This window comes from Saccostrea echinata, unplaced genomic scaffold, assembly GCF_033153115.1.
Source record: "Saccostrea echinata isolate AGI-Se365-2 ecotype Australia unplaced genomic scaffold, CSIRO_AGI_Sech_v1 ptg000033l, whole genome shotgun sequence".
Classification (NCBI taxonomy): Eukaryota; Metazoa; Mollusca; class Bivalvia; order Ostreida; family Ostreidae; genus Saccostrea; species Saccostrea echinata.
This window is the reverse complement of record NW_026889782.1, coordinates 22,040,360-22,059,854: the sequence shown is the minus strand read 5'-3', so window position 1 is coordinate 22,059,854 and position 19,495 is coordinate 22,040,360. Positions and strand designations below refer to the sequence as shown.

The 19,495-nt window shown below is 32.1% G+C and overlaps 1 protein-coding gene and 1 pseudogene across 1 annotated transcript; one reads left to right on the top strand and one right to left on the bottom strand.

Annotated features, from left to right (window-relative positions):
* Nucleotides 1-1,791: 1,791 nt before the first annotated feature.
* Nucleotides 1,792-5,027, bottom strand: LOC133199146 (uncharacterized). The gene is made up of 9 exons (XM_061335013.1): nt 5,022-5,027; nt 4,288-4,405; nt 4,117-4,143; nt 3,863-3,921; nt 3,564-3,638; nt 3,340-3,459; nt 2,751-2,882; nt 2,286-2,486; nt 1,792-1,971 (listed from the first exon to the last, which is right to left on the bottom strand). The coding sequence occupies exons 1-9, from the start codon at nt 5,025-5,027 to the stop codon at nt 1,792-1,794; spliced, it is 918 nt and encodes a 305-aa protein (XP_061190997.1).
* Nucleotides 5,028-5,359: 332 nt separating this feature from the next.
* Nucleotides 5,360-15,069, top strand: LOC133199143 (uncharacterized; annotated as a pseudogene).
* The last annotated feature ends 4,426 nt before the right edge of the window (nt 15,070-19,495 follow it).

Genomic DNA, 19,495 nt, shown 5'->3' with positions numbered 1-19,495 from the left:
ATCAAGATCAGGAAAACCCGAAAATGAGATAGAAAAAGTTTAAAAATCAAATTCATTAATTTCTTCCGACAAAAATTACTCAGTTTCAAAATCTACATTGAAAGCACAACAGTTTTCATCACATTTATTTCACTATTGGTTTCTGAAAGCTTACCAAACATGCAACAATAAAGACTGTTTGGGAGAAAGTTGACAGTGTGTTCAAAGGTACAATTTTCTTACAAATTATATGTTTTTTTATGCGTTCTATTACCCTCTCAGCATGAATTCGTAATTTTTCGATAACACGTGTCTGCACTTTTTCTTGTTGTGACAAAGTGGTTCTACTGCCCCAAAATGGTTGGATTACAATGTCAGAACCTTTCTGCAACAAAATGTCTCGAACATTACATCCACGATCTACCATTACCAGATCACCTGGATGGATTTTATCCATAATTTTGCTCTTTTGGAAAATTTCCTTATGAGAAATTGCCCCTTCAAACAAATCAGAAACAAACTATAATGCACTTGAAGGTGTTTCCTATCAGAACTTTGCAAATACAATGATTCTTATAAGGATTTAACCCTGCTGTTCATAATTTCTAGGCACTTGTGTAAAAAACTCAGTAGCATTTAATATAACACGTCTTACTTTTCTATACTTTCTGAAGGACTTTGGTAAATAAATGCTTGCTAATTATTTTTCTAGATGGAAACATAGCACTTTATAGTCCATTAAACTGTAAATATAAGAACTGTATCCATGTTGAAGTTATGTCATTGACAGTACTAATTGAAACACAAAAACGATAGGCTAGGTCAGTGTGCAATAATCTGAGGCAAAATTTAACCAGTGCAATGAACAGTTCATCCTCTGGTTACAATTTTCTCTTTGCTCCCCTCCATTTAGATGGTGTAAGCTCAAATTTCCTCGAATTATTTATTCGAGAAAGATTTCAAGTGCTGGTCCCAGAAATTTCCACATACACATAAATTGCCCATAAGTTAAACCAGTGTAAAATATCATTTTCTTGTCATCGGCTTTCACATCAGCAATGGAAAATGACTGTATACGTTTTTTTCTTTCAAGTTAAGAAAACTTGCTTTTCAAATCAAAATTTTCTTATTTTAATGCTTAAGATTCGTTCAAGGTTAAGCAACAAGATGATGTCTGGGTCTCTTCATCACATAAATTCTTTAACATGGAATATGGATCTTGTATATTTAGTCTTTTCTGTCCATCAGAAACAATGTTTACCTGCAAAATAAAATAAGTTTTGACCCTTACTCCTTCAAGGATCAGCTTCTTATGAACATACCGGTACTTGCTAAATGTCAATCACTGAAAACTTTTACATGAAAACAAAATTTGAGATGAAAGACCTTGCGTTTGACATAAACCTACCTGTTCAGGATAAATTTAAATGCTAAATGATTTCTTCGTTGAGTCATGTAGGCAAATCATTTGCAGGCATTGTAGAATAACTGCATCACCTGCATATTTTTCACAACTACTGCAACCAACTTACATGTACCATTATATTGAGTAATGAAGCAACAGTGAAAGCATTTGTAGTTTCAGTATATTTCAATTTTTAACAAAGTTGGTGAAAGTGTAAAAATTATTTAGTATTTATATATAACTTATTATTTAGATGGAAGAGCGAGTACACATTTGACCAGACACACCTCTAAGCAATTTATACCTTAGAGACTGAGAGATAGCAAACGTCTGTTGATATGAATCTAGAAAATGTATAAAAATCCTCAAAGTTTAACTCACTTGTTCACTTTCAGAATTCTGCAATATTAATAATGCTTCTGCTGTCTGGACTGTATCATGATTAGTAATGCGATGATCCTCATCTGACGGTGCATTAACAGCTTTCCTTTCAACAATGTCTCACTCTTCTTGCGTTTGGGTTCTGGTGACCATGTCAATATTTTTCGCACTAACGGTCTCTTTTTGCTTCTGACAAATTTTTCAAGCTAAAAACAAATAAATCAATAAGAATTTACATTTTCTACATATATATATAATTTGGCATAATGGTACTATGATATCAAATAACTAAAATGAAATTGACAATATGAACCCACTACTTATTTTACACATTTCCAGGAATGAGAATTAACGTTACTTTTATTGTCAACAACTCTGTTGAGAGCGATTTGTTTTTAAAATTTGATAAAATTTAATAAAATCTTGCTTTATTTTTGAAATACCGGTATAATATGAAGTAATGAATTGTATTGTGACATTCCAGAGTAACTCATAAATATCTATTTGTATCAGGAAAAACCAAACCTTGACTGTTGAGGAACTTGTTTCGTCTTCTGCCATCAAGCTCCTCCATCTTTAACCATTTATCCTCAGTTTGGCTGCGGTGCTCTTGAATGTATGTTTTGAAATCATTCCAGAAATGGCTTTCTTGCTGGGTCTGGTTCTGGGTCTGATTCTGGTTTGTATAGACAAATATTTTTTGTCTATACAAGAAAGTTCTCTGAAAGTGTTGATATGAAAACGGAAATCACCAATGGCCTATATTGTGTAGATAACTTGTGTATTATAAAACAATCTTCATGCATACCAATAAATCTACTAAATATTTAAGATGGAAAAAATGCTGCATCATGCGAGTTTTGATGCTGTGATGAATAATTCTTGTTTTTCAAAATCTTTACATGACAATCACGTACAAATTTTGAGTAACAAGAATTTAAATTTTGTGAAGGATACCAGTACTTATCTTTATACATGTACTTACAAACAGTAGGGCATTTCGGCGTCTCTCAGTGGAGCAATTATCCTCTCCTGATCTGCAGAATGGACTGTAGACTACCCTACAGAACTCTGCCAATTTCAAACTTCTGAGGTCCACTTTTCTCTTCTGTACAAGCTGTAATCATTATACATTACACGTATTATACATATGAGAGTATGAATGAAGTAAAAATTTTGAGGTTAATTATTACGCACGATAACCGCCATTGTTAAACATGTTAAAGTTATGCCAGTTAGAATAAATTTTTAACCCTTTGTTTGAATTCTAATACTTTTATAATGAAGGAATGATACGTATCTCATTTTTTTTCTTTAAGAAAACTGAACTGAAAACTTCATCTTCTAAAGAGAACACTGAATGTTGTATTTGCGAAAATATAGTTGATGTATGTCAACAATATCTACCGATCAAAATTAAGTTCCATTTTGTCATCGATCTGATAATTAAATATCTAATTTTCCAAAAGCTTCACAATTCCTTACTGATAAGGAGCATGTAAGGAATGCAGAACAACAAAAATGTACCCTTGTCTAATTGCATTGGAATAAAGTTTTTATTTATAGAAACTTACACTCCTTCTAAATTGGTTTCTGAATTCTGTGAATTTCAGCATAGAAAACGAGTTGACTTTTTTCAATGCATCAATATCCGAGGATCTGCCATCCCTCTGTAAGCATTTCTTCACTTCAGGCTGGAAAAAAATTATTATAATTAATATTATTATTACTAGTTTATGTACTAAACAATCGTCTTTCAATTTTCTTGTAATGCAATTATTTAGACAGTTTCTCTCACCTGGTATTCTTCATTCTGGAGATCAAGCCACATGTTTTTGGTAAACAAATGTCTCAGAAATAGATGCAGCTTCTCCTGTAAACAGAGAACTTTTAGATAAGATATTCGATAAGAATGTTCACAAAATATTTAGAATTTCTCTATCAAATTCATATCAATGAATTTAAGAATTATCCATTATAATTTAATTAAATAACTGTTATGGGCATTAACACCTGAATGTATTAAACCCAACTTTGTGTGTGTGGGGGGGGGGGGGGGGAGGGGGGGTGTATTATTACTTTGAATGAACATTATGCCATATGGAATGGTCTCTGTTGGACAGTACTCGATAGCATCTCTTTAAGTTCTGCAACTTCTGGCCTGGAGGTTATAAAACTTTTTGAGTACATACTCTGTGCTCAAACTCATACTCCGTACTCCAAAACCATACTCATGCTCCAAACTTCCACTCTAAGTTGTATATAAATTTTGAGTATGTTTATGGTATCGGAGAATGGAGTATGAGTTTGAGCACGGAGTATGTGCTCAAAATTTTTTATAACCTCCAGGCCAGATCGTAGAGACTTTAATTCCTTCACTGTAATTTAATGTTTGAAAATTATGATGACTATATAAATGTGACTGTCGTTCAAAGAATAAAAATATATCTAATATATTATGTATATTGACTCAACTTTTTTTTAGTTAATAATTTGTAACAATGCTATAAAAATGTACTTGCATATTTCTTTTAAGTCATTCTGTTGTCCTCTCCCTAAATCATCGTTCTGTGCACCATAGTCTTGGAAAAGATCCTGACTTTCGGATAGTTGTGTTATCTGCGAGTCTTGACTGAGTTCCTAAAATTGAATTGTAAATGTAAGTTTAATATGGAAAACATAGAGAGCGAGAGATGAAGAAGGGGGGGGGGGGTATACAAAAAGCAACGATTCTGATCATTTTATTTATTTATTTAATTTTTTTGTTTTTTGTTTTTTTTACATCCCTAAACTACTGAAGAACAATATTTCTCTGCATTTAAGTTTTTAAAAGTTTTCATATTAAATTTTAACTTCTTGTATGTATCATCTTATTCATTGATTTTAAATTTAATCTTAAAAAAAAAATAAAAAGATAGATGTAATTATTACATGACTTGATATATGTTTACACTGTCAATGTAAGCGTGTTGTCTTTCCACAAATATTTATTTTAAAATAAAAATTGGTGGCCATGCAAATTCATTTAAAAATAAAAAAATGTTTCAATTTCTTTCAAGAGAATTTTCAGGGCATTGAATTTCTTATTACTTTTTAATATACTTTAAATCTTGCTTCTCTATAAAGTTTTTTTTTTTGTTTTGCGTTTAAAAGACAGTCTTCCCATCAATTTATCTATCATAAATGTATCTTTTTCAATTATTGTGAATTTAAGTCAATAAAAAGGGGGGATAGAGTATATAGAACTTTAACCTACCTCCATCCTGCAACGATACCATACGACACCGTCTGCGTCATCAAAGAACCGAAGGGAATTTTGTAAACTGCATTTTGTTGTAGAAAACTTTTTAAAAAATAACTATTTAGTCTAATTCCGATCGATTGTAAAATGAAATTAACACAAATTGATGAAAACACCGAATAAAAAAAGAAAAGCTAAGCAATACAACTCCAAGTTTGTAACTTTTTGGCCGGATGTTACAAAATGTTACCTTTCGGTTCTCATTGTTTACATTTTAGATCTATCGGAACTCATCGGATAAATCCAACACTTGTTTGCGAGATATCCAAGGAGTTTTGTTTATGCTATTTGAGATGGCGGCGAATTTAACAAACGCAAAGTACCTGTGCAGTTTATGTGATTACTCGAGTGGTCACCGTGGAAATTATCTTAGACATCTTCAGTCTGTATCTCATCAGAATATCTTACATTTTTATTCCGATGCAAAAAGCGATTCATGTGAAAATATTCCACCATCCACGGAAGATTCTCAAGAAGACATCGTTTTCGATGAGCCGACAAATTATACTGAACATGTGACGTTTCGAGATGACCAGCCATCGAAATGTAATCAATCTGTGTCAGTTGAGGAAAAAACTAATTTTGATCACGAACAAAAGTCAATATGGTTTCCGTTTTTATCCAAAGCAGATTTTTATCTTTATGTTCTCATGAATTCTACCACACATCCAGTGGTAAGTAAAACCATGTCTAGGCCTAGTCAAATATATATATATATGTATATAGTGTTCTACAGAACTTTCAACTACAAATGAAATTTCATCTCTCTCTCTCTCTCTCTCTCTCTCCAGAATATCTCATCTTCTACAATGAATGACTTGTTCTGTCAGATTTTCATAATTAGACCTACTTGATATATATTTTTAAACATTATATTACATTTTAAGTCTTAGCATAAAATTTTCAAACTCAAAATGCATATATATTTGTCCAAAAAATAATGCATGCTTCATATTGATCTACAGATCTGTGCCAATTAAGGTAATTTTATTTGTCCTCTACATATTTTATTGAAAACCACATATAGTTAATCACTGACAAATGGTCAATTTTTGTCTAATTTCATTATTTATTTCAGTACTTAAATCATAAAATGTGTAGTTATCTTTTTCTAAAAGATCATTATATATTTAGTTTTTTTAGAAAAAGATAGTTCATCACTTACCATGCTTACATCAGTTCTAAAATTCAAGATCAATGTTGACTATATAACTCATTGTGCGTATATGAACTAAATTTTCATGTCACACTTAACATGCTTAAATTACAATATTTTTTAAGTATTGATGCTGATCAGATGAAAACTAATGTTTTTATCAAATATAACAATTTCTTGGATTATCAAGAAATTTGTGGTAAAAAATCTGTCAAGAAATGTTCTCATTCCAGTGATTTAACAAAATATTGTTTTCAATGAAATATATAAGGAAAAAAAATTATCTTCACTTTTGTCACATATCTGTACAAATTCTTACACTTTTTATTATTCTTTTTCAGAGTGATGAAGTAGTTAAATTTGTTGTTTTCATCTTAAAACAGTGTGGAGTAGAGGATGTTCCTCCATTTTCTTCAATCAAAAGAAAATGCTTTGGTTCCTTTGATTGGAATGAGTTCCTAATTAAAGTAAATATTCAATTTATTGAAGTATTGTATGATGAAATAGAAAAATAGAGGATATCTATTTTAATACACTGTCTATCCTGTATCTCATGTATTTCTCTCTCTCTCTTTATCAGTGAATTTGTATCACTTATAATTTTATATTTTGTATAGAGCCATGATGATGACAGTACTCCAATGTGGGCTATTAAACCATCAGCAATAGTAAAGATGGCAGTTGCTCACCCTAATGTTTCCAAAAAAATCATCAGATAAGTGTAAATAAATTTCTTGATATATAATAAGTAAACTAGCCATTGTAGTGAAATGAGTATTATTACAAAGTCTGTAACAAGGTGATTGATTTGCATTTATTTTAAATATACTTCATGCATGTTGTCACTCTTGTGATGACCAAAAGTCAAGAACTATATTTTGATCAATACATATTCTTCACATCTACAACTTAATGTAATCACATCTACAACTTAATGTAATATGTATATATAATAGGTATCCCAGAGTAGATTCATTAGGAGAAAAAAGTCATCCTGCGTACGGAGAGAAGTGGATAAGTGATTTAGAATTCTGTTATGCTGCAGATGAAAACACAGCTTTTTTTAAAAATGAGGTGTGCATATTTGAATCAGATGAAACTGAGCAGATGGGAATTATTGAAAGCTTTGTAGAAAATGTCAAGGTAAACAGTCTCATACTAAACTTCAAATAAAATCAAAGCGAAAAGACTGTGAAAATTAACACATCATACTTAACGAAAATGAAAACTTTGACATTCTTTGCGCAAATACATTCACATTTACATTTTATTTTATATATTGTCCATGTTCTAATTATCAGGAAAATGTAAAAGAAGCTGTTATTTCAACTGTAGAGCCCATGCTACTTAAACCTCCATGCTGCCAAAGTGAAAAGTAAGTCCTATTTAATGTTAATTGAATTTTTACAAAGTAATTTTAAAAAAAGCACAAACTGTTTTAAATATGCTATGCTTGTATAACAAAAGTAAAAAACTAGAATTCATTCCTTAAAATTTATTTTTGTACTATAAAATTCATAATAAAAAAAAATTCAATAAAATGATGTTACATTGTAAAAATTTTGAATGGGACGTGAAGCTGAGTAATAAGTTCTGCATGAACTTTGTACTGAGATGTAGGCAAGCTGTGTAATTCAATTTAGATGATACATGTATTTTTTCAGCCAATGAAGTATTGCTTTATTGTACAGTAGATTAAATTAAAAGTACCTAAATTTAGATAAATATTCTGACTGTTATTTTTTTTTCTCAATAGAGCATTTCTTATATCAAGTGATAGAAAGCATTGTAAAAAGTTACAAAGCTTAAAACACAGAAAAACCTATGAAAATGAATCGTACTACACAAAAGAAAGTTCAGAGGTGGTTTCTGGACCTATCAACCAGAATGTAAGAAGCATATAATTTAAATATCCTTTCGCATTCATGTCATAAATAAATTTTAAGTTTGAATATATTTTATTTTATAAATGGTATATTAAAGGTTTCTATGAAAGTTTGAACAGCTTAATACAAGATTTCTCCATGTTGTTAGTTGAACCTGTGATTGAGTTTGGAATTATTATGTAACAAGCAAAATAATATTTTTCAGCACTTTAATCTGTACTCAAGTATGAATATGCCAATTTTGACTGTTCCCGTAAACCTTTTTTTGGATGACACGTCAACTCATAGATCAAAGAAATGGCTGGCATTACATTGTATACAGATGCAACTATCAGGTACTGGTTATTTATTTAATTTCTTGCAGAGTAAAACATGCTTATAGCGAACATGCTTAAAGTGAATTTATGCTTTTTGTGAAGTGATTTTCATTCCCCTTGGTTTTGAATAGTATTATGAACTTAACTATGTAATTACTGGGACGTTTGTAATGAATTGTCTGTCCCCTGGCATTTCGTTATAAGCGTGTTTTACTGTACAGTGATTTGGTTGTAATAATAGGGAAACAGAATTTGAAACTATATAATCCATGGAATATCATAAATATTACACTGTCTTTGCTTGATAAACCTTGTCTACATTTCATTCATATTTTGGTTTATTTAGAGGTATAAGAAATTGGCAATCTATAGTCAGGGAATTCATACATCTCTGCAAGATTTAAATAAAGAAAAAGAGGATAGAAGTAAAAATCCATACCCTAGGTTCTTTGGATTTATATTTACAGGAATTCCAGTTGATGAACGGCACAAAGAAAGACATGTACATTTTGTTGGAGCATCAGAAAAAGTAGAAATACTGAAATTGGTGGAAATAGCTGTTGCTGATATAAAACAATGTCAAAGGTTATAATTATTTCTAATCTTTATTATGTTTAATGAAAAGGCTAAGAAAAATTTACTGTGTTTGTCAATACTTCCCTTTCATTTCAGACATGGTGTAATTTCTTTTGATGCCCTCAACCAAGAAGAATGTATGATAAAGTGTCCTCTGGATGTTATTGTTGCAGATTATAACATGCTTTCACACTGCTGCAACCATCTTGGTGCATCTGCAGACAAATATTGTCCAAGATGCCTTGTGAGTAAAGATTTTTCTAAGTCACATATTGACTTAAATATGTGAATCATTTCATTTCATGTGGGTTATGTTACAATATGAATTGTATTTATATTTGTTCAAATCATGACCCCAGGGGTAGGGTGGTGGCACAATAGGTGATCAACGTTTTACATAGGAACACAAAGGAAAAAATCTTTAAAAATCATCTTCTCAAGAACAGCAAAACCATGATTGGACATATCCTCAAGTAGTATAGATTCAAGTTTGTTCAAATCATGACCCCCAAGGGTAGGGTGGGGCCACAATTAAGTTCAAATCATACCCCCCCCCCACTGCATTTATGCACATGGACCTTGATTGATAAGTCTATTTAACTTTTCATTGACTGTAAAAGGCTGCTGTGTACACCGCATCATTTCAATTGCAATTACAGTTTCTTGTTCCTCAATCTAAATCTGGTTTTCCAACAAAAACCTTAAGAGTCTCGTTGAGGTTTATTTACTAGGGGAAAGAATTATTTCCAAGTTCTTTGTTTTTTTTTAGTCATCCTCTGGGACATTTGATCAGGTTATACATTCTAGAAAACCAAAGAAAACACTTCGAACAATTAACAGATTACATCTGAGGTCTAAAGAAGGGGATAAAGCCATGCTACGCAAAGAAACAGGTGTCAAGGAACACTTCAATTGTTTATGGGATGTTATTGATTATGTTATTGAATTCTAATTTTTACCATAGTATAATTAATATTATACATATATTGCATGATCATGAGGGAAATGTGAAGATTTATTCAGCAAAGTAAAATCATATTCCCCGAGGTCTTTGCCCGAGGGGTATATATTTCTTGGCTGAATAAATCTTCATGTTTCCCATACTCTCATGTAATAAATTGTTTATCATACTGAAACAAGCAAAAACTTTAAAAATAAACAAAAACTTTCAAATTCGGCACTGCTCTTAAATTCACTTTCAATTTTAACGTAGAGCTACTGAAACAATTTACAGAAGTCCATCATCAATTTTGTGACGTGAACCAGGCTATTGTGACGTCTTAACTACTTTCGAGAGTTTTCATTCAATGAACAATAACTATTGCGGGAAAATGCACCAGGTCTCCGAAGAGGTTGAATATGATGAAAAGCATGACAGGACAGGGAAATATGAAGTTTTATGGCCCTGTCACATGATAATCTAGAACCAATCAGATAACGCATTGTATAGAATAATTATAATGAGGTATAATAATGTATTGTATATTTTGCTTTATATCCATAAACATAGATAATTCCCTGTTTATATATAATCCCTTCCAGTGAAACCGGAGGAGCTGTAGTCCCCTTTCAGTGAAATTGGAGGGACTATAGTCCTCCCCCAGTGAAACCACAGGGGCTATATATAGTCTTTATTGCTGTCTCTCTATCTATTGGTCAGTCTGTACCAACATTTTTTTTTATTGTTTGGAGAATTGATTCAAAATTTGCTGTGTATCTTTATAATGGAAAACCAAAGATCAAGTTTGAGTTTTGTAATGATTGATCAACAGATAGTAAGGAAAACTCCAATTGTTCAAATAATTTTTTTATTATTTTCTTAAACCTTTTTTCAACATAAAAGAATGTTCCTTTAAGAAACTGGTGGTGCCAGTTGCAGACATAAGCAATGCTCTGTGAATGCTTATTTCATTCACATGTTCTACTTTATCATGCAGAGACATACCAGTGGGATTATTACATCTTGTTCCCCTTGGTTTGACCAAACATCTTGTGACATACATTGTGGAACAAGTGGATCAAGAGAAACTTAAGAAAATGGGTTGCCATTTAGAAACACTTCAACCTTCCAAAGGACCTGAGTTTTTTCAACATATTGGAAGTCGACAAGGAAGAGACTTCAAAAGTTATGTAAGTCCATGCAAGAAAATGTCAGTTGCTGAAGTATGTTCAAAATTTTTGGTGAGTCTTGTAAATGCTAATAGTGGTTTTTGTTATGTCACTAAAAATTTTGCATATAAATTCTTTATGCATCTTAATTTTTTAGCTGCAAGTGGCTCCCTTTAATATACTCTTTGCCAAGGTGGATCAAATTTTATCAAACTTACCTGCTGTTTGGCCCTTGTAAGTAAAAGTGAATCTTACATCTATAGATTATCGAATGTTAACATTTTTAAAATGACCATTATTTGTACTTTGTTACAAACATCTTTGTTTATTAAAATTTCTGATTAAAAATCAACAGATACAAAAGCAACTTTACATGAAGAAAACAGATGAGCAAAGTATCAAGAACATGAAGGAAAATATTGCAGCATACCATCGAATGATCACAGAATTTTTACCATCCTTTGCTAGGAAAGCCAAGACTCATCTCCTACTTCATGCTGTAATTATTCTTCAGTGATATATGTTTTACTTTAAATGGTATTTTTCTAAACCATCTGATAATATTTTTATACATGACAAAGTTTAGATTAAGGATGATGGCATCAACACTCTATTAAACATCTTTATTATTGTAATCAAAATTAGAACTGAAGACTCACTAGTAGCTTGCAAACAGGATGTATCTAGTTGTTATGTATTTTTTTTTTTAAACAGATTGATGATATCCATAGGCATGGGCCATTACCTTCTTATGATGAAGAGGCATTTGAAAAAAATCATGGCAGAATTAGGGATCAGATTTTTCTACAAAATCAAAAAGCCCTCAGTCGGGATACTGCTGCGAAATATGCACAGCACATTCTTTGTTCTCATGTCATCACTGGTGGTTACTTTAAAGAAAATGACACTTGGTAGAAACTTATTCTGATTTGAAGAGTGTTTGTAATTTCTCACTTACATTGTACATATACAGAAACATCAAACATATAAAGTTTATATTTATCAGTGTCTAAACTCTTTACAGGACACAAGCTGCAGAATGTATTTTAAAAGCTGCTTCGGAGCCATCTGTAAAGTCTTTCCTGGGATTAAAAGAAGACAGCAAAAAAAACAGTAGGAGAGCTTTCAAAATTTGAGAGACACTCCAATGGTCATATTAGGAAATACTCCGTTATGAATGATGACCCAATGATTTCTTGTCAAATAGGATTAGACAACACTGCAACATATTGTGACCGTGTAGATTTAGACGGCACTTAGGAATTCGTCTGGAACTGCATCCGTTGTTGCAGAACGAACGGGGTGAGGGAATGTTGGCGTAGAGGGTACAAGGTATAGGTAGAGGCGCTGTGTGACCGTGAGGTAAAAACAAAGTATAGGTGTGCCGTATTCCCGAAGGTCCACCGATATGCAATTCCAGAGATAAAACAAATGATGAAGGATTCCGTATTTATTAGATGAGTCTCAACGATGGCAACAGTTTACATGAATCAATCAACAATCAGACATATTAAAAATGATCGAGTCGGATTTGGCCGAAATGGCCCCGGACTCAGAGTCCTAACGAGTCGGACGTGGCCGAGACTGGCCTTCGTATATTCCAGACTAATGATTGAAATTATACATGACTATTTATAAGAATGTATATAATGAGTAAATAAATGACAGGTGTTGACATTTAGTAAAATGAGTGAAAGATTCACAGGTATGGATTAATTAAATAAACTCAATGACGCTTTGATGTTTGGATATAACCCCCCCCCCCCCCCGATAATTGATAGTGTTGTTTTTAGAGATTAACAGTTCTTGAGACATAGCACTCTGTCTCTTTGTAACAACAGATCAAGAGTCCAAAAAGTGTCACTGGTCAATTAAACAATTAGATTCGCGAAACATATCGTGAGAAATAAAATATGACACAACTTAAAAATTGAAAAGTAAAGTCCAAAATAAAGTTCTTTTTTTGAACAGTGAATTTTTCACGGTGATAATTTCCCACCGCTCCGGGAAAAACACGTCCTCGTGTTTGGAAAGAAATTTCATTTTAATTATTTTTCGGATTCTGTTCTTTCATGTTCTTGTAGACGTACACACCGGTAAACACTATTTATTGAAACTATCCTGGTGGTTAACAAAGGAATGCCGAAAGTGTTGTTCATGGATGTTGAACTGGTGTTGTCCATCGTTGATACATTGGTCGAACAGTTCACGATGAGCAGAGTGGTTCAATGGGGGAACTCGCTTGCTGTAGAGGTTCGGGATCTGACCACTACAAAATATATGCAGTGGCCCCGGGCGTTGTTTTACCCTTAGGATTCATCCACCAATTGTGACCGTGTAGATTTAGACGGCACTTAGGAATTCGTCTGGAACTGCATCCGTTGTTGCAGAACGAACGGGGTGAGGGAATGTTGGCGTAGAGGGTACAAGGTATAGGTAGAGGCGCTGTGTGACCGTGAGGTTAAAAACAAAGTATAGGTGTGCCGTATTCCCGAAGGTCCACCGATATGCAATTCCAGAGATAAAACAAATGATGAAGGATTCCGTATTTATTAGATGAGTCTCAACGATGGCAACAGTTTACATGAATCAATCAACAATCAGACATATTAAAAATGATCGAGTCGGATTTGGCCGAAATGGCCCCGGACTCAGAGTCCTAACGAGTCGGACGTGGCCGAGACTGGCCGTCGTATATTCCAGACTAATGATTGAAATTATATATGACTATTTATAAGAATGTATATAATGAGTAAATAAATGACAGGTGTTGACATTTAGTAAAATGAGTGAAAGATTCACAGGTATGGATTAATTAAATAAACTCAATGACGCTTTGATGTTTGGATATAACCCCCCCCCCAGATAATTGATAGTGTTGTTTTTAGAGATTAACAGTTCTTGAGACATAGCACTCTGTCTCTTTGTAACAACAGATCAAGAGTCCAAAAAGTGTCACTGGTCAATTAAACAATTAGATTCGCGAAACATATCGTGAGAAATAAAATATGACACAACTTAAAAATTGAAAAGTAAAGTCCAAAATAAAGTTCTTTTTTTGAACAGTGAATTTTTCACGGTGATAATATCATAAAAGCCAGAGTGTAACAACACAGTCATTGGATCTCATCAACAGTGGTGACTGGGTGAGATACAAGAACAGCAATGGTGTAAGTTGTATTTCCAACCTTAAGTTTAAATATTTACATTTGCAAATATCTTTCCACATACCTTTATGAACCTGCTTCAGAGCTACATTGTTCATTTCTGTGTTAACATTTTAACTGGTCAAGAGGTCTAATATATTATGCCTGAAGGAACTTTTTGATTCATGTTTTGAAAAAAAAAATTCAGTGTTAAATTTATTACATGAATGGTATGTACTGCATATGGAGAAGGCAAAATGATAAAGTATAGTATTCAACCACTGCTGGCAATGCAAAGTTGTGAAGGATATTTTGTATCTTCATTCATTGAACATATGTATGTTTAAAGGACTCTAAAATATACTACTAATTATTTGCTAACGGAGTCATACATAATAAAAATATGATTTAGTGTTTGATTAAAAGTTTTTTTTTTTAATTTTTTGACCAGTTGAGATTAACACATTTCTGATTTTGTCTTTCCAGGACACCTTTCATGGTATCTTCACTGGGGGATTTGAATTTAGTACCAAGCAGACGTTGGTCCGTGTACAGAAAGCCCAGGAATTAGATCACACTGATCCTTTCCTGAATTGTCCATTGCATGAACTTACTTTGAACTATGACTATGTTCCATCTGTACTATTGGAATGTCCATGCTCATTTTTTCATAACTGTTATAGAGGAAATTGTAGAATGCACTATATAATCACTTCAGCTCGAGTTGAGCAACAAAATTTGTCAAAGCGTAAATTATCTATTAAACATAATGAAGAACACAGGATATACTTATTTAACAAATTTCACTTGTAAATGTTCTACATAGGTAGATCAACTGTAGACTTTTTATTCAGGTTTGAAGATAATGATAAAGAAAAATTGTTGACAATTATACATGTTTTGGAGTCATTTTTTGTAAAAATGGATCATTTAACCTTTGGGAAAAGGCCACAAAGTCATGTATAGTGTTATTGTCAAATATACTAACATTATGTGTCGATTGTAAATTATATATATAGATGCATTTAACAAAATTGTCAAATCCATTTTACTTTGTGATTATGAAGTATGGGGTTTTAGTAAGGTCATGAACACCAAATTTTATGGTACATGGAGAACTTGGATGACATTCTTTAATTATTAAAGCAAAAACTGGATTATGGTAATTTCCATTTAATACACTGATTATAGGAAAGAAGCTAATGGCCAAGTAGCACATTAAGCCAACATTTATTATTTAATGTATGTTCAACATATGTTAGGATTTTCATATGTTGAACATATGTTAAACATATGTTGAACATAGGAAAACACCAACATATGTTAAACGTATGTTTCGGATCAACATTATGTTTAACATATGTTTAAAACATATGTTTAACATATGTGTTAAACATATGTTAAACATACGTTTGGATTACCATATGTTCGACATGTGTTTAACATATGTTCAACATATGAAAATCCCAACGTATGTTGAACATACGTTGCAATTTTACCTGTGTATATTATTGGATGAATTTCTTTGAAACTCAGAATATAGATATATTAGGAGTGTAGACAAAATGATTACATGGAAAGCGGACTCATGCATGCACGTGCCTGCTCAGGAAATGAGTTAAATTGCCAATATACATGTACTTGATATAGCCATGACTTTCATATCATTTAATAAATTACTTTGATACTCAGAATATAGCAAAATATTGATAGTGTTGACAAGATGACATTGTCAGCACGCACATGCATGCACGTGCATGTGCAGTGTATGAATTGACCAATTTACTTGATATAGGTGTAACTTTTATTTTTTTTTATGAATTGGGTAGAAACTCAGAATATAAGGATATATTCGGAGCCTAGACAATATGACATGGTAATTTAGCAAGAACTCACGTGCAAACACATGTACTTTGCTCTGATGATTGGCTGAATCAAAAATCTCTATATAACTCTCTTGTTTTTTTTTTTTTTTTTTTGTTTTTGTTTTTTTTTTTGAGAAAATATTTTGGAATTTAAAATATAAGTATATATATTAAGGTTCAACATGGTATATATACAGAAATTCTTGAAAACATGCGCATGTATGCGTGCTGCAATTTGATTGGCTGACACGCTACATGGCTATAACTTCCTCACTTTTCAACAGAAGAGTAGATATTTAGAATATAGATAGATGTAATTGGTTCCTACATCATTCTACTATCAAAATTGAATACAAGACCATGTATGCACGTTTGCTGAATTCTGATTGGCTGAAACTTTTGAGGCTGTAACTCTTTTACTATTCAATAACATACTTGAGCTTATGTTCATTTTGCTACATATGCTTTTTTATAATCCCTTAATACATTGTACTTCGGCAAATAAATTAAGCAAGTCTATAATACAGATAGTTTGCTTAATTCATTGAAGCTTATGGGAAAAACAGCTCCAAAAAGGAGCTGGGGAGTGTCTAGGGAACATCTGTAACGGTACCAGTTACAATTAGAACTAGTTTATTGCTTACGTTAATGTTTCAATCGTGATACTCATGATTTTCACTGTTTGCATAAGACATTATCAATTATTTGATACCTTTCTACTCAATCCGGTCGTTTTCCAGAAGTAAGAAGCCCACCACATTTCAACCATCTTTTAACTGAATATTTGTGTGTTCCTCTACCGACGCGTGAACAAACTTTTCCTATGGAATGTTCTCTTCTAATAACAAATTGGCCGCCATCATAACTTTTTGTCCGAGCCGACTGCAGCGCCTTTAAGAAACTCATATAAATTTATGCGAATAAATTATGACGTAAATTTCTATCGGTGCTATTGGATTTGAAAGGCAGAACACAAAATCTTGTAGAAATACCAGGACTATTTTTTGTTCCAAGGTTTACTTTGCTAGAACTGAACAAAATCCGAACAGCATTTTAGACTTAGTGTCATTGCTAAAAAGGACTTTTCTTGAACGAAAATTCTTATTCCCCCCCCCCTAAAAAGAGACATTTTAAATCAGGTTAAGCAAACCAAGGTTGTATGCAAAAATGATTGACACTTTCACTTTTCATCATACCACATTAACAAGATTAAAGATAAACACTTTTGAATTTGAAAACATTTATAATGTCCACGTATGACATTTTATTTCCGATGAATAAATGAGACTCATTTTACTTTCTTTAAAATCAACATTAGCCTAGTTAATGATCCCCAGGTCTGTTGCATGGCTTTCATCCTACTTTCCACCGTCCTTCTCCATCATGTTCTTAACCTCTCTCTTTCTTTTGCCGCCCCCCCCCCCCCCACTACGGGCACAAAATCTGTAATAGTGAACATGGGAGGTAACAGGGAACATGGAGGTTTTCTTGTGGTGGAGGGTATTCAGAAGAAAACTCTTCAAATCTACACAGTCGTGAAATTGAATGTATTGGAACTTTATCCTTAAATATTTTTACTCGCAATTTTTTTTTTTCAATTATTATATGCTAAGACTGTAAAAAAAAAAAAGTTTTATTTAATACTTTTTGAACAAATTTTACACATTCACTCAACAGATTTTGTCGAAAGATATAGACATACTTAAGAAGACAGGATGATTCTTTTTTACTTTTTCCTGAAAATCGCATATTTTTACGAAAAATCTCAAAATTTACATCATTGTCCCTAACTTATTCTTTCATTATTTTAAATTTCACGATACTTTCACCGATTAGCACTTAGATCATTAAAAGCTTAAAACAAGAAATAATTTTATTCCTTTTTAAAAAAAAAACAAAAAAAAACTACCCCAATTATAATTATTTTTACAGACACAAAATAATTTACGCGCATTAATTTGCAGGATTTTATTAAAAATAAATATTATGAAAGCTATTTTACATAAAATAAAATGATGTATATTTCTATGATTACATTTGACAAAAAATATGATACAGGTTTTAGTGACAAGCCGAAAAGTTTCAATTTAAGTGCAAAAAGGGTAGGGTTAACTTAATTGCTCAGTAAGATGTTTTCTTTGCGATTTTGAGCCATTGAATATGAGTAGTTAGCTAAAATATACATGCTTCTCAAAAATCTTATATAATTCGTGTCATGAGTGACATACCTTAACTGAATTGTGTTAGTTGAGGATTTGAAATATTGAGTTACATGTTCATTTATGAATGAACCATCATTAACTTTCTAAAGCTTAAACCACCTTGCAGCCACACGTAGGTGTTTGAGATGTATAGGCCAACGACATTACTTCTTTTAAACACCTATTATTATTATATCATTACATCCAAAAATCAGAAGATGACACAGATTACTTTATAAGACATTAGTCAGCCATGTATTATACTCGAGGTATTGTTACGGCAAACTGCTAGTTTAAAAATTGAATGAATGATATAAATAAAACGGTGAGACTGCAATCCAAGCATTAAAGCAAACATCGTTTTCGAAAGGATTTTCCCCAAGTATGAAATACATGTATACTCTTAGCAGATATAATTTGTCATAAATGCAAAACATCGTTAAATTTTCATATGATTTTATTTTTATTTTATGTCGTGTAAAAAAGATCCCTATTTTACGTAAATAAACAAACTGAATTTCTACTAAGTGTGACATGCATAGGATGATGCTTTGCTATTCATTTAACTGAAGTAAGACTGAAAAACTACTGAAAGGTGACTGAATGGCAGAGAGACCTTTCCAGACTTTTCAGTCACAATTCAGTTGACTGGATTGTGTACGTCTATCCTGTGATGTTATGAGATGTTAAAATATTACTATATGATTGTACAAATTGTTATATTTTATTTCCTATAATAACAATTGAGTTTTGAAATTAAATATATGTATATAATGTACATGTCACCTGTTCAAATACTCAAATTAATTCGAAATGCCATGGCATTGTTTGAAATCATCAAACATATTCTGAAAATTCTGTCTAATGTAGATCCATTTTGGCTTGGGGCTTCGGTATGTTGCTATGTTACACTGTACTGATTCGTAATACGTCTAGATGAAGACCAAACTAAATGTTTGTCTGTGACATGCAATCGATCCTCTCAATATATGTTTATTGGTTTGTGGCACCATGAATTCTGCGTCGTCAGAAACATAGTTGTTTAAAGTGACAACTGACTTGATAAAATTTTCCTACAAGATTTGGAATTTTTTTACTACTCATATAAATGTATAAACTTTCAGAAAATTACAACTTTCACAATTAAATAATTTTGATTATTTCATTAAAATC

Coding starts and splice junctions, on each gene's coding strand:
- LOC133199146 (XM_061335013.1), bottom strand. Junction 2,883..3,339: donor GAAACCAATTTAGAAGGAGT/GTAAGTTTCTAT, acceptor TAATGATTACAG/CTTGTACAGAAGAGAAAAGT. Junction 1,972..2,285: donor TCCTCAACAGTCAAGGTTTG/GTTTTTCCTGAT, acceptor ATTTGTTTTTAG/CTTGAAAAATTTGTCAGAAG.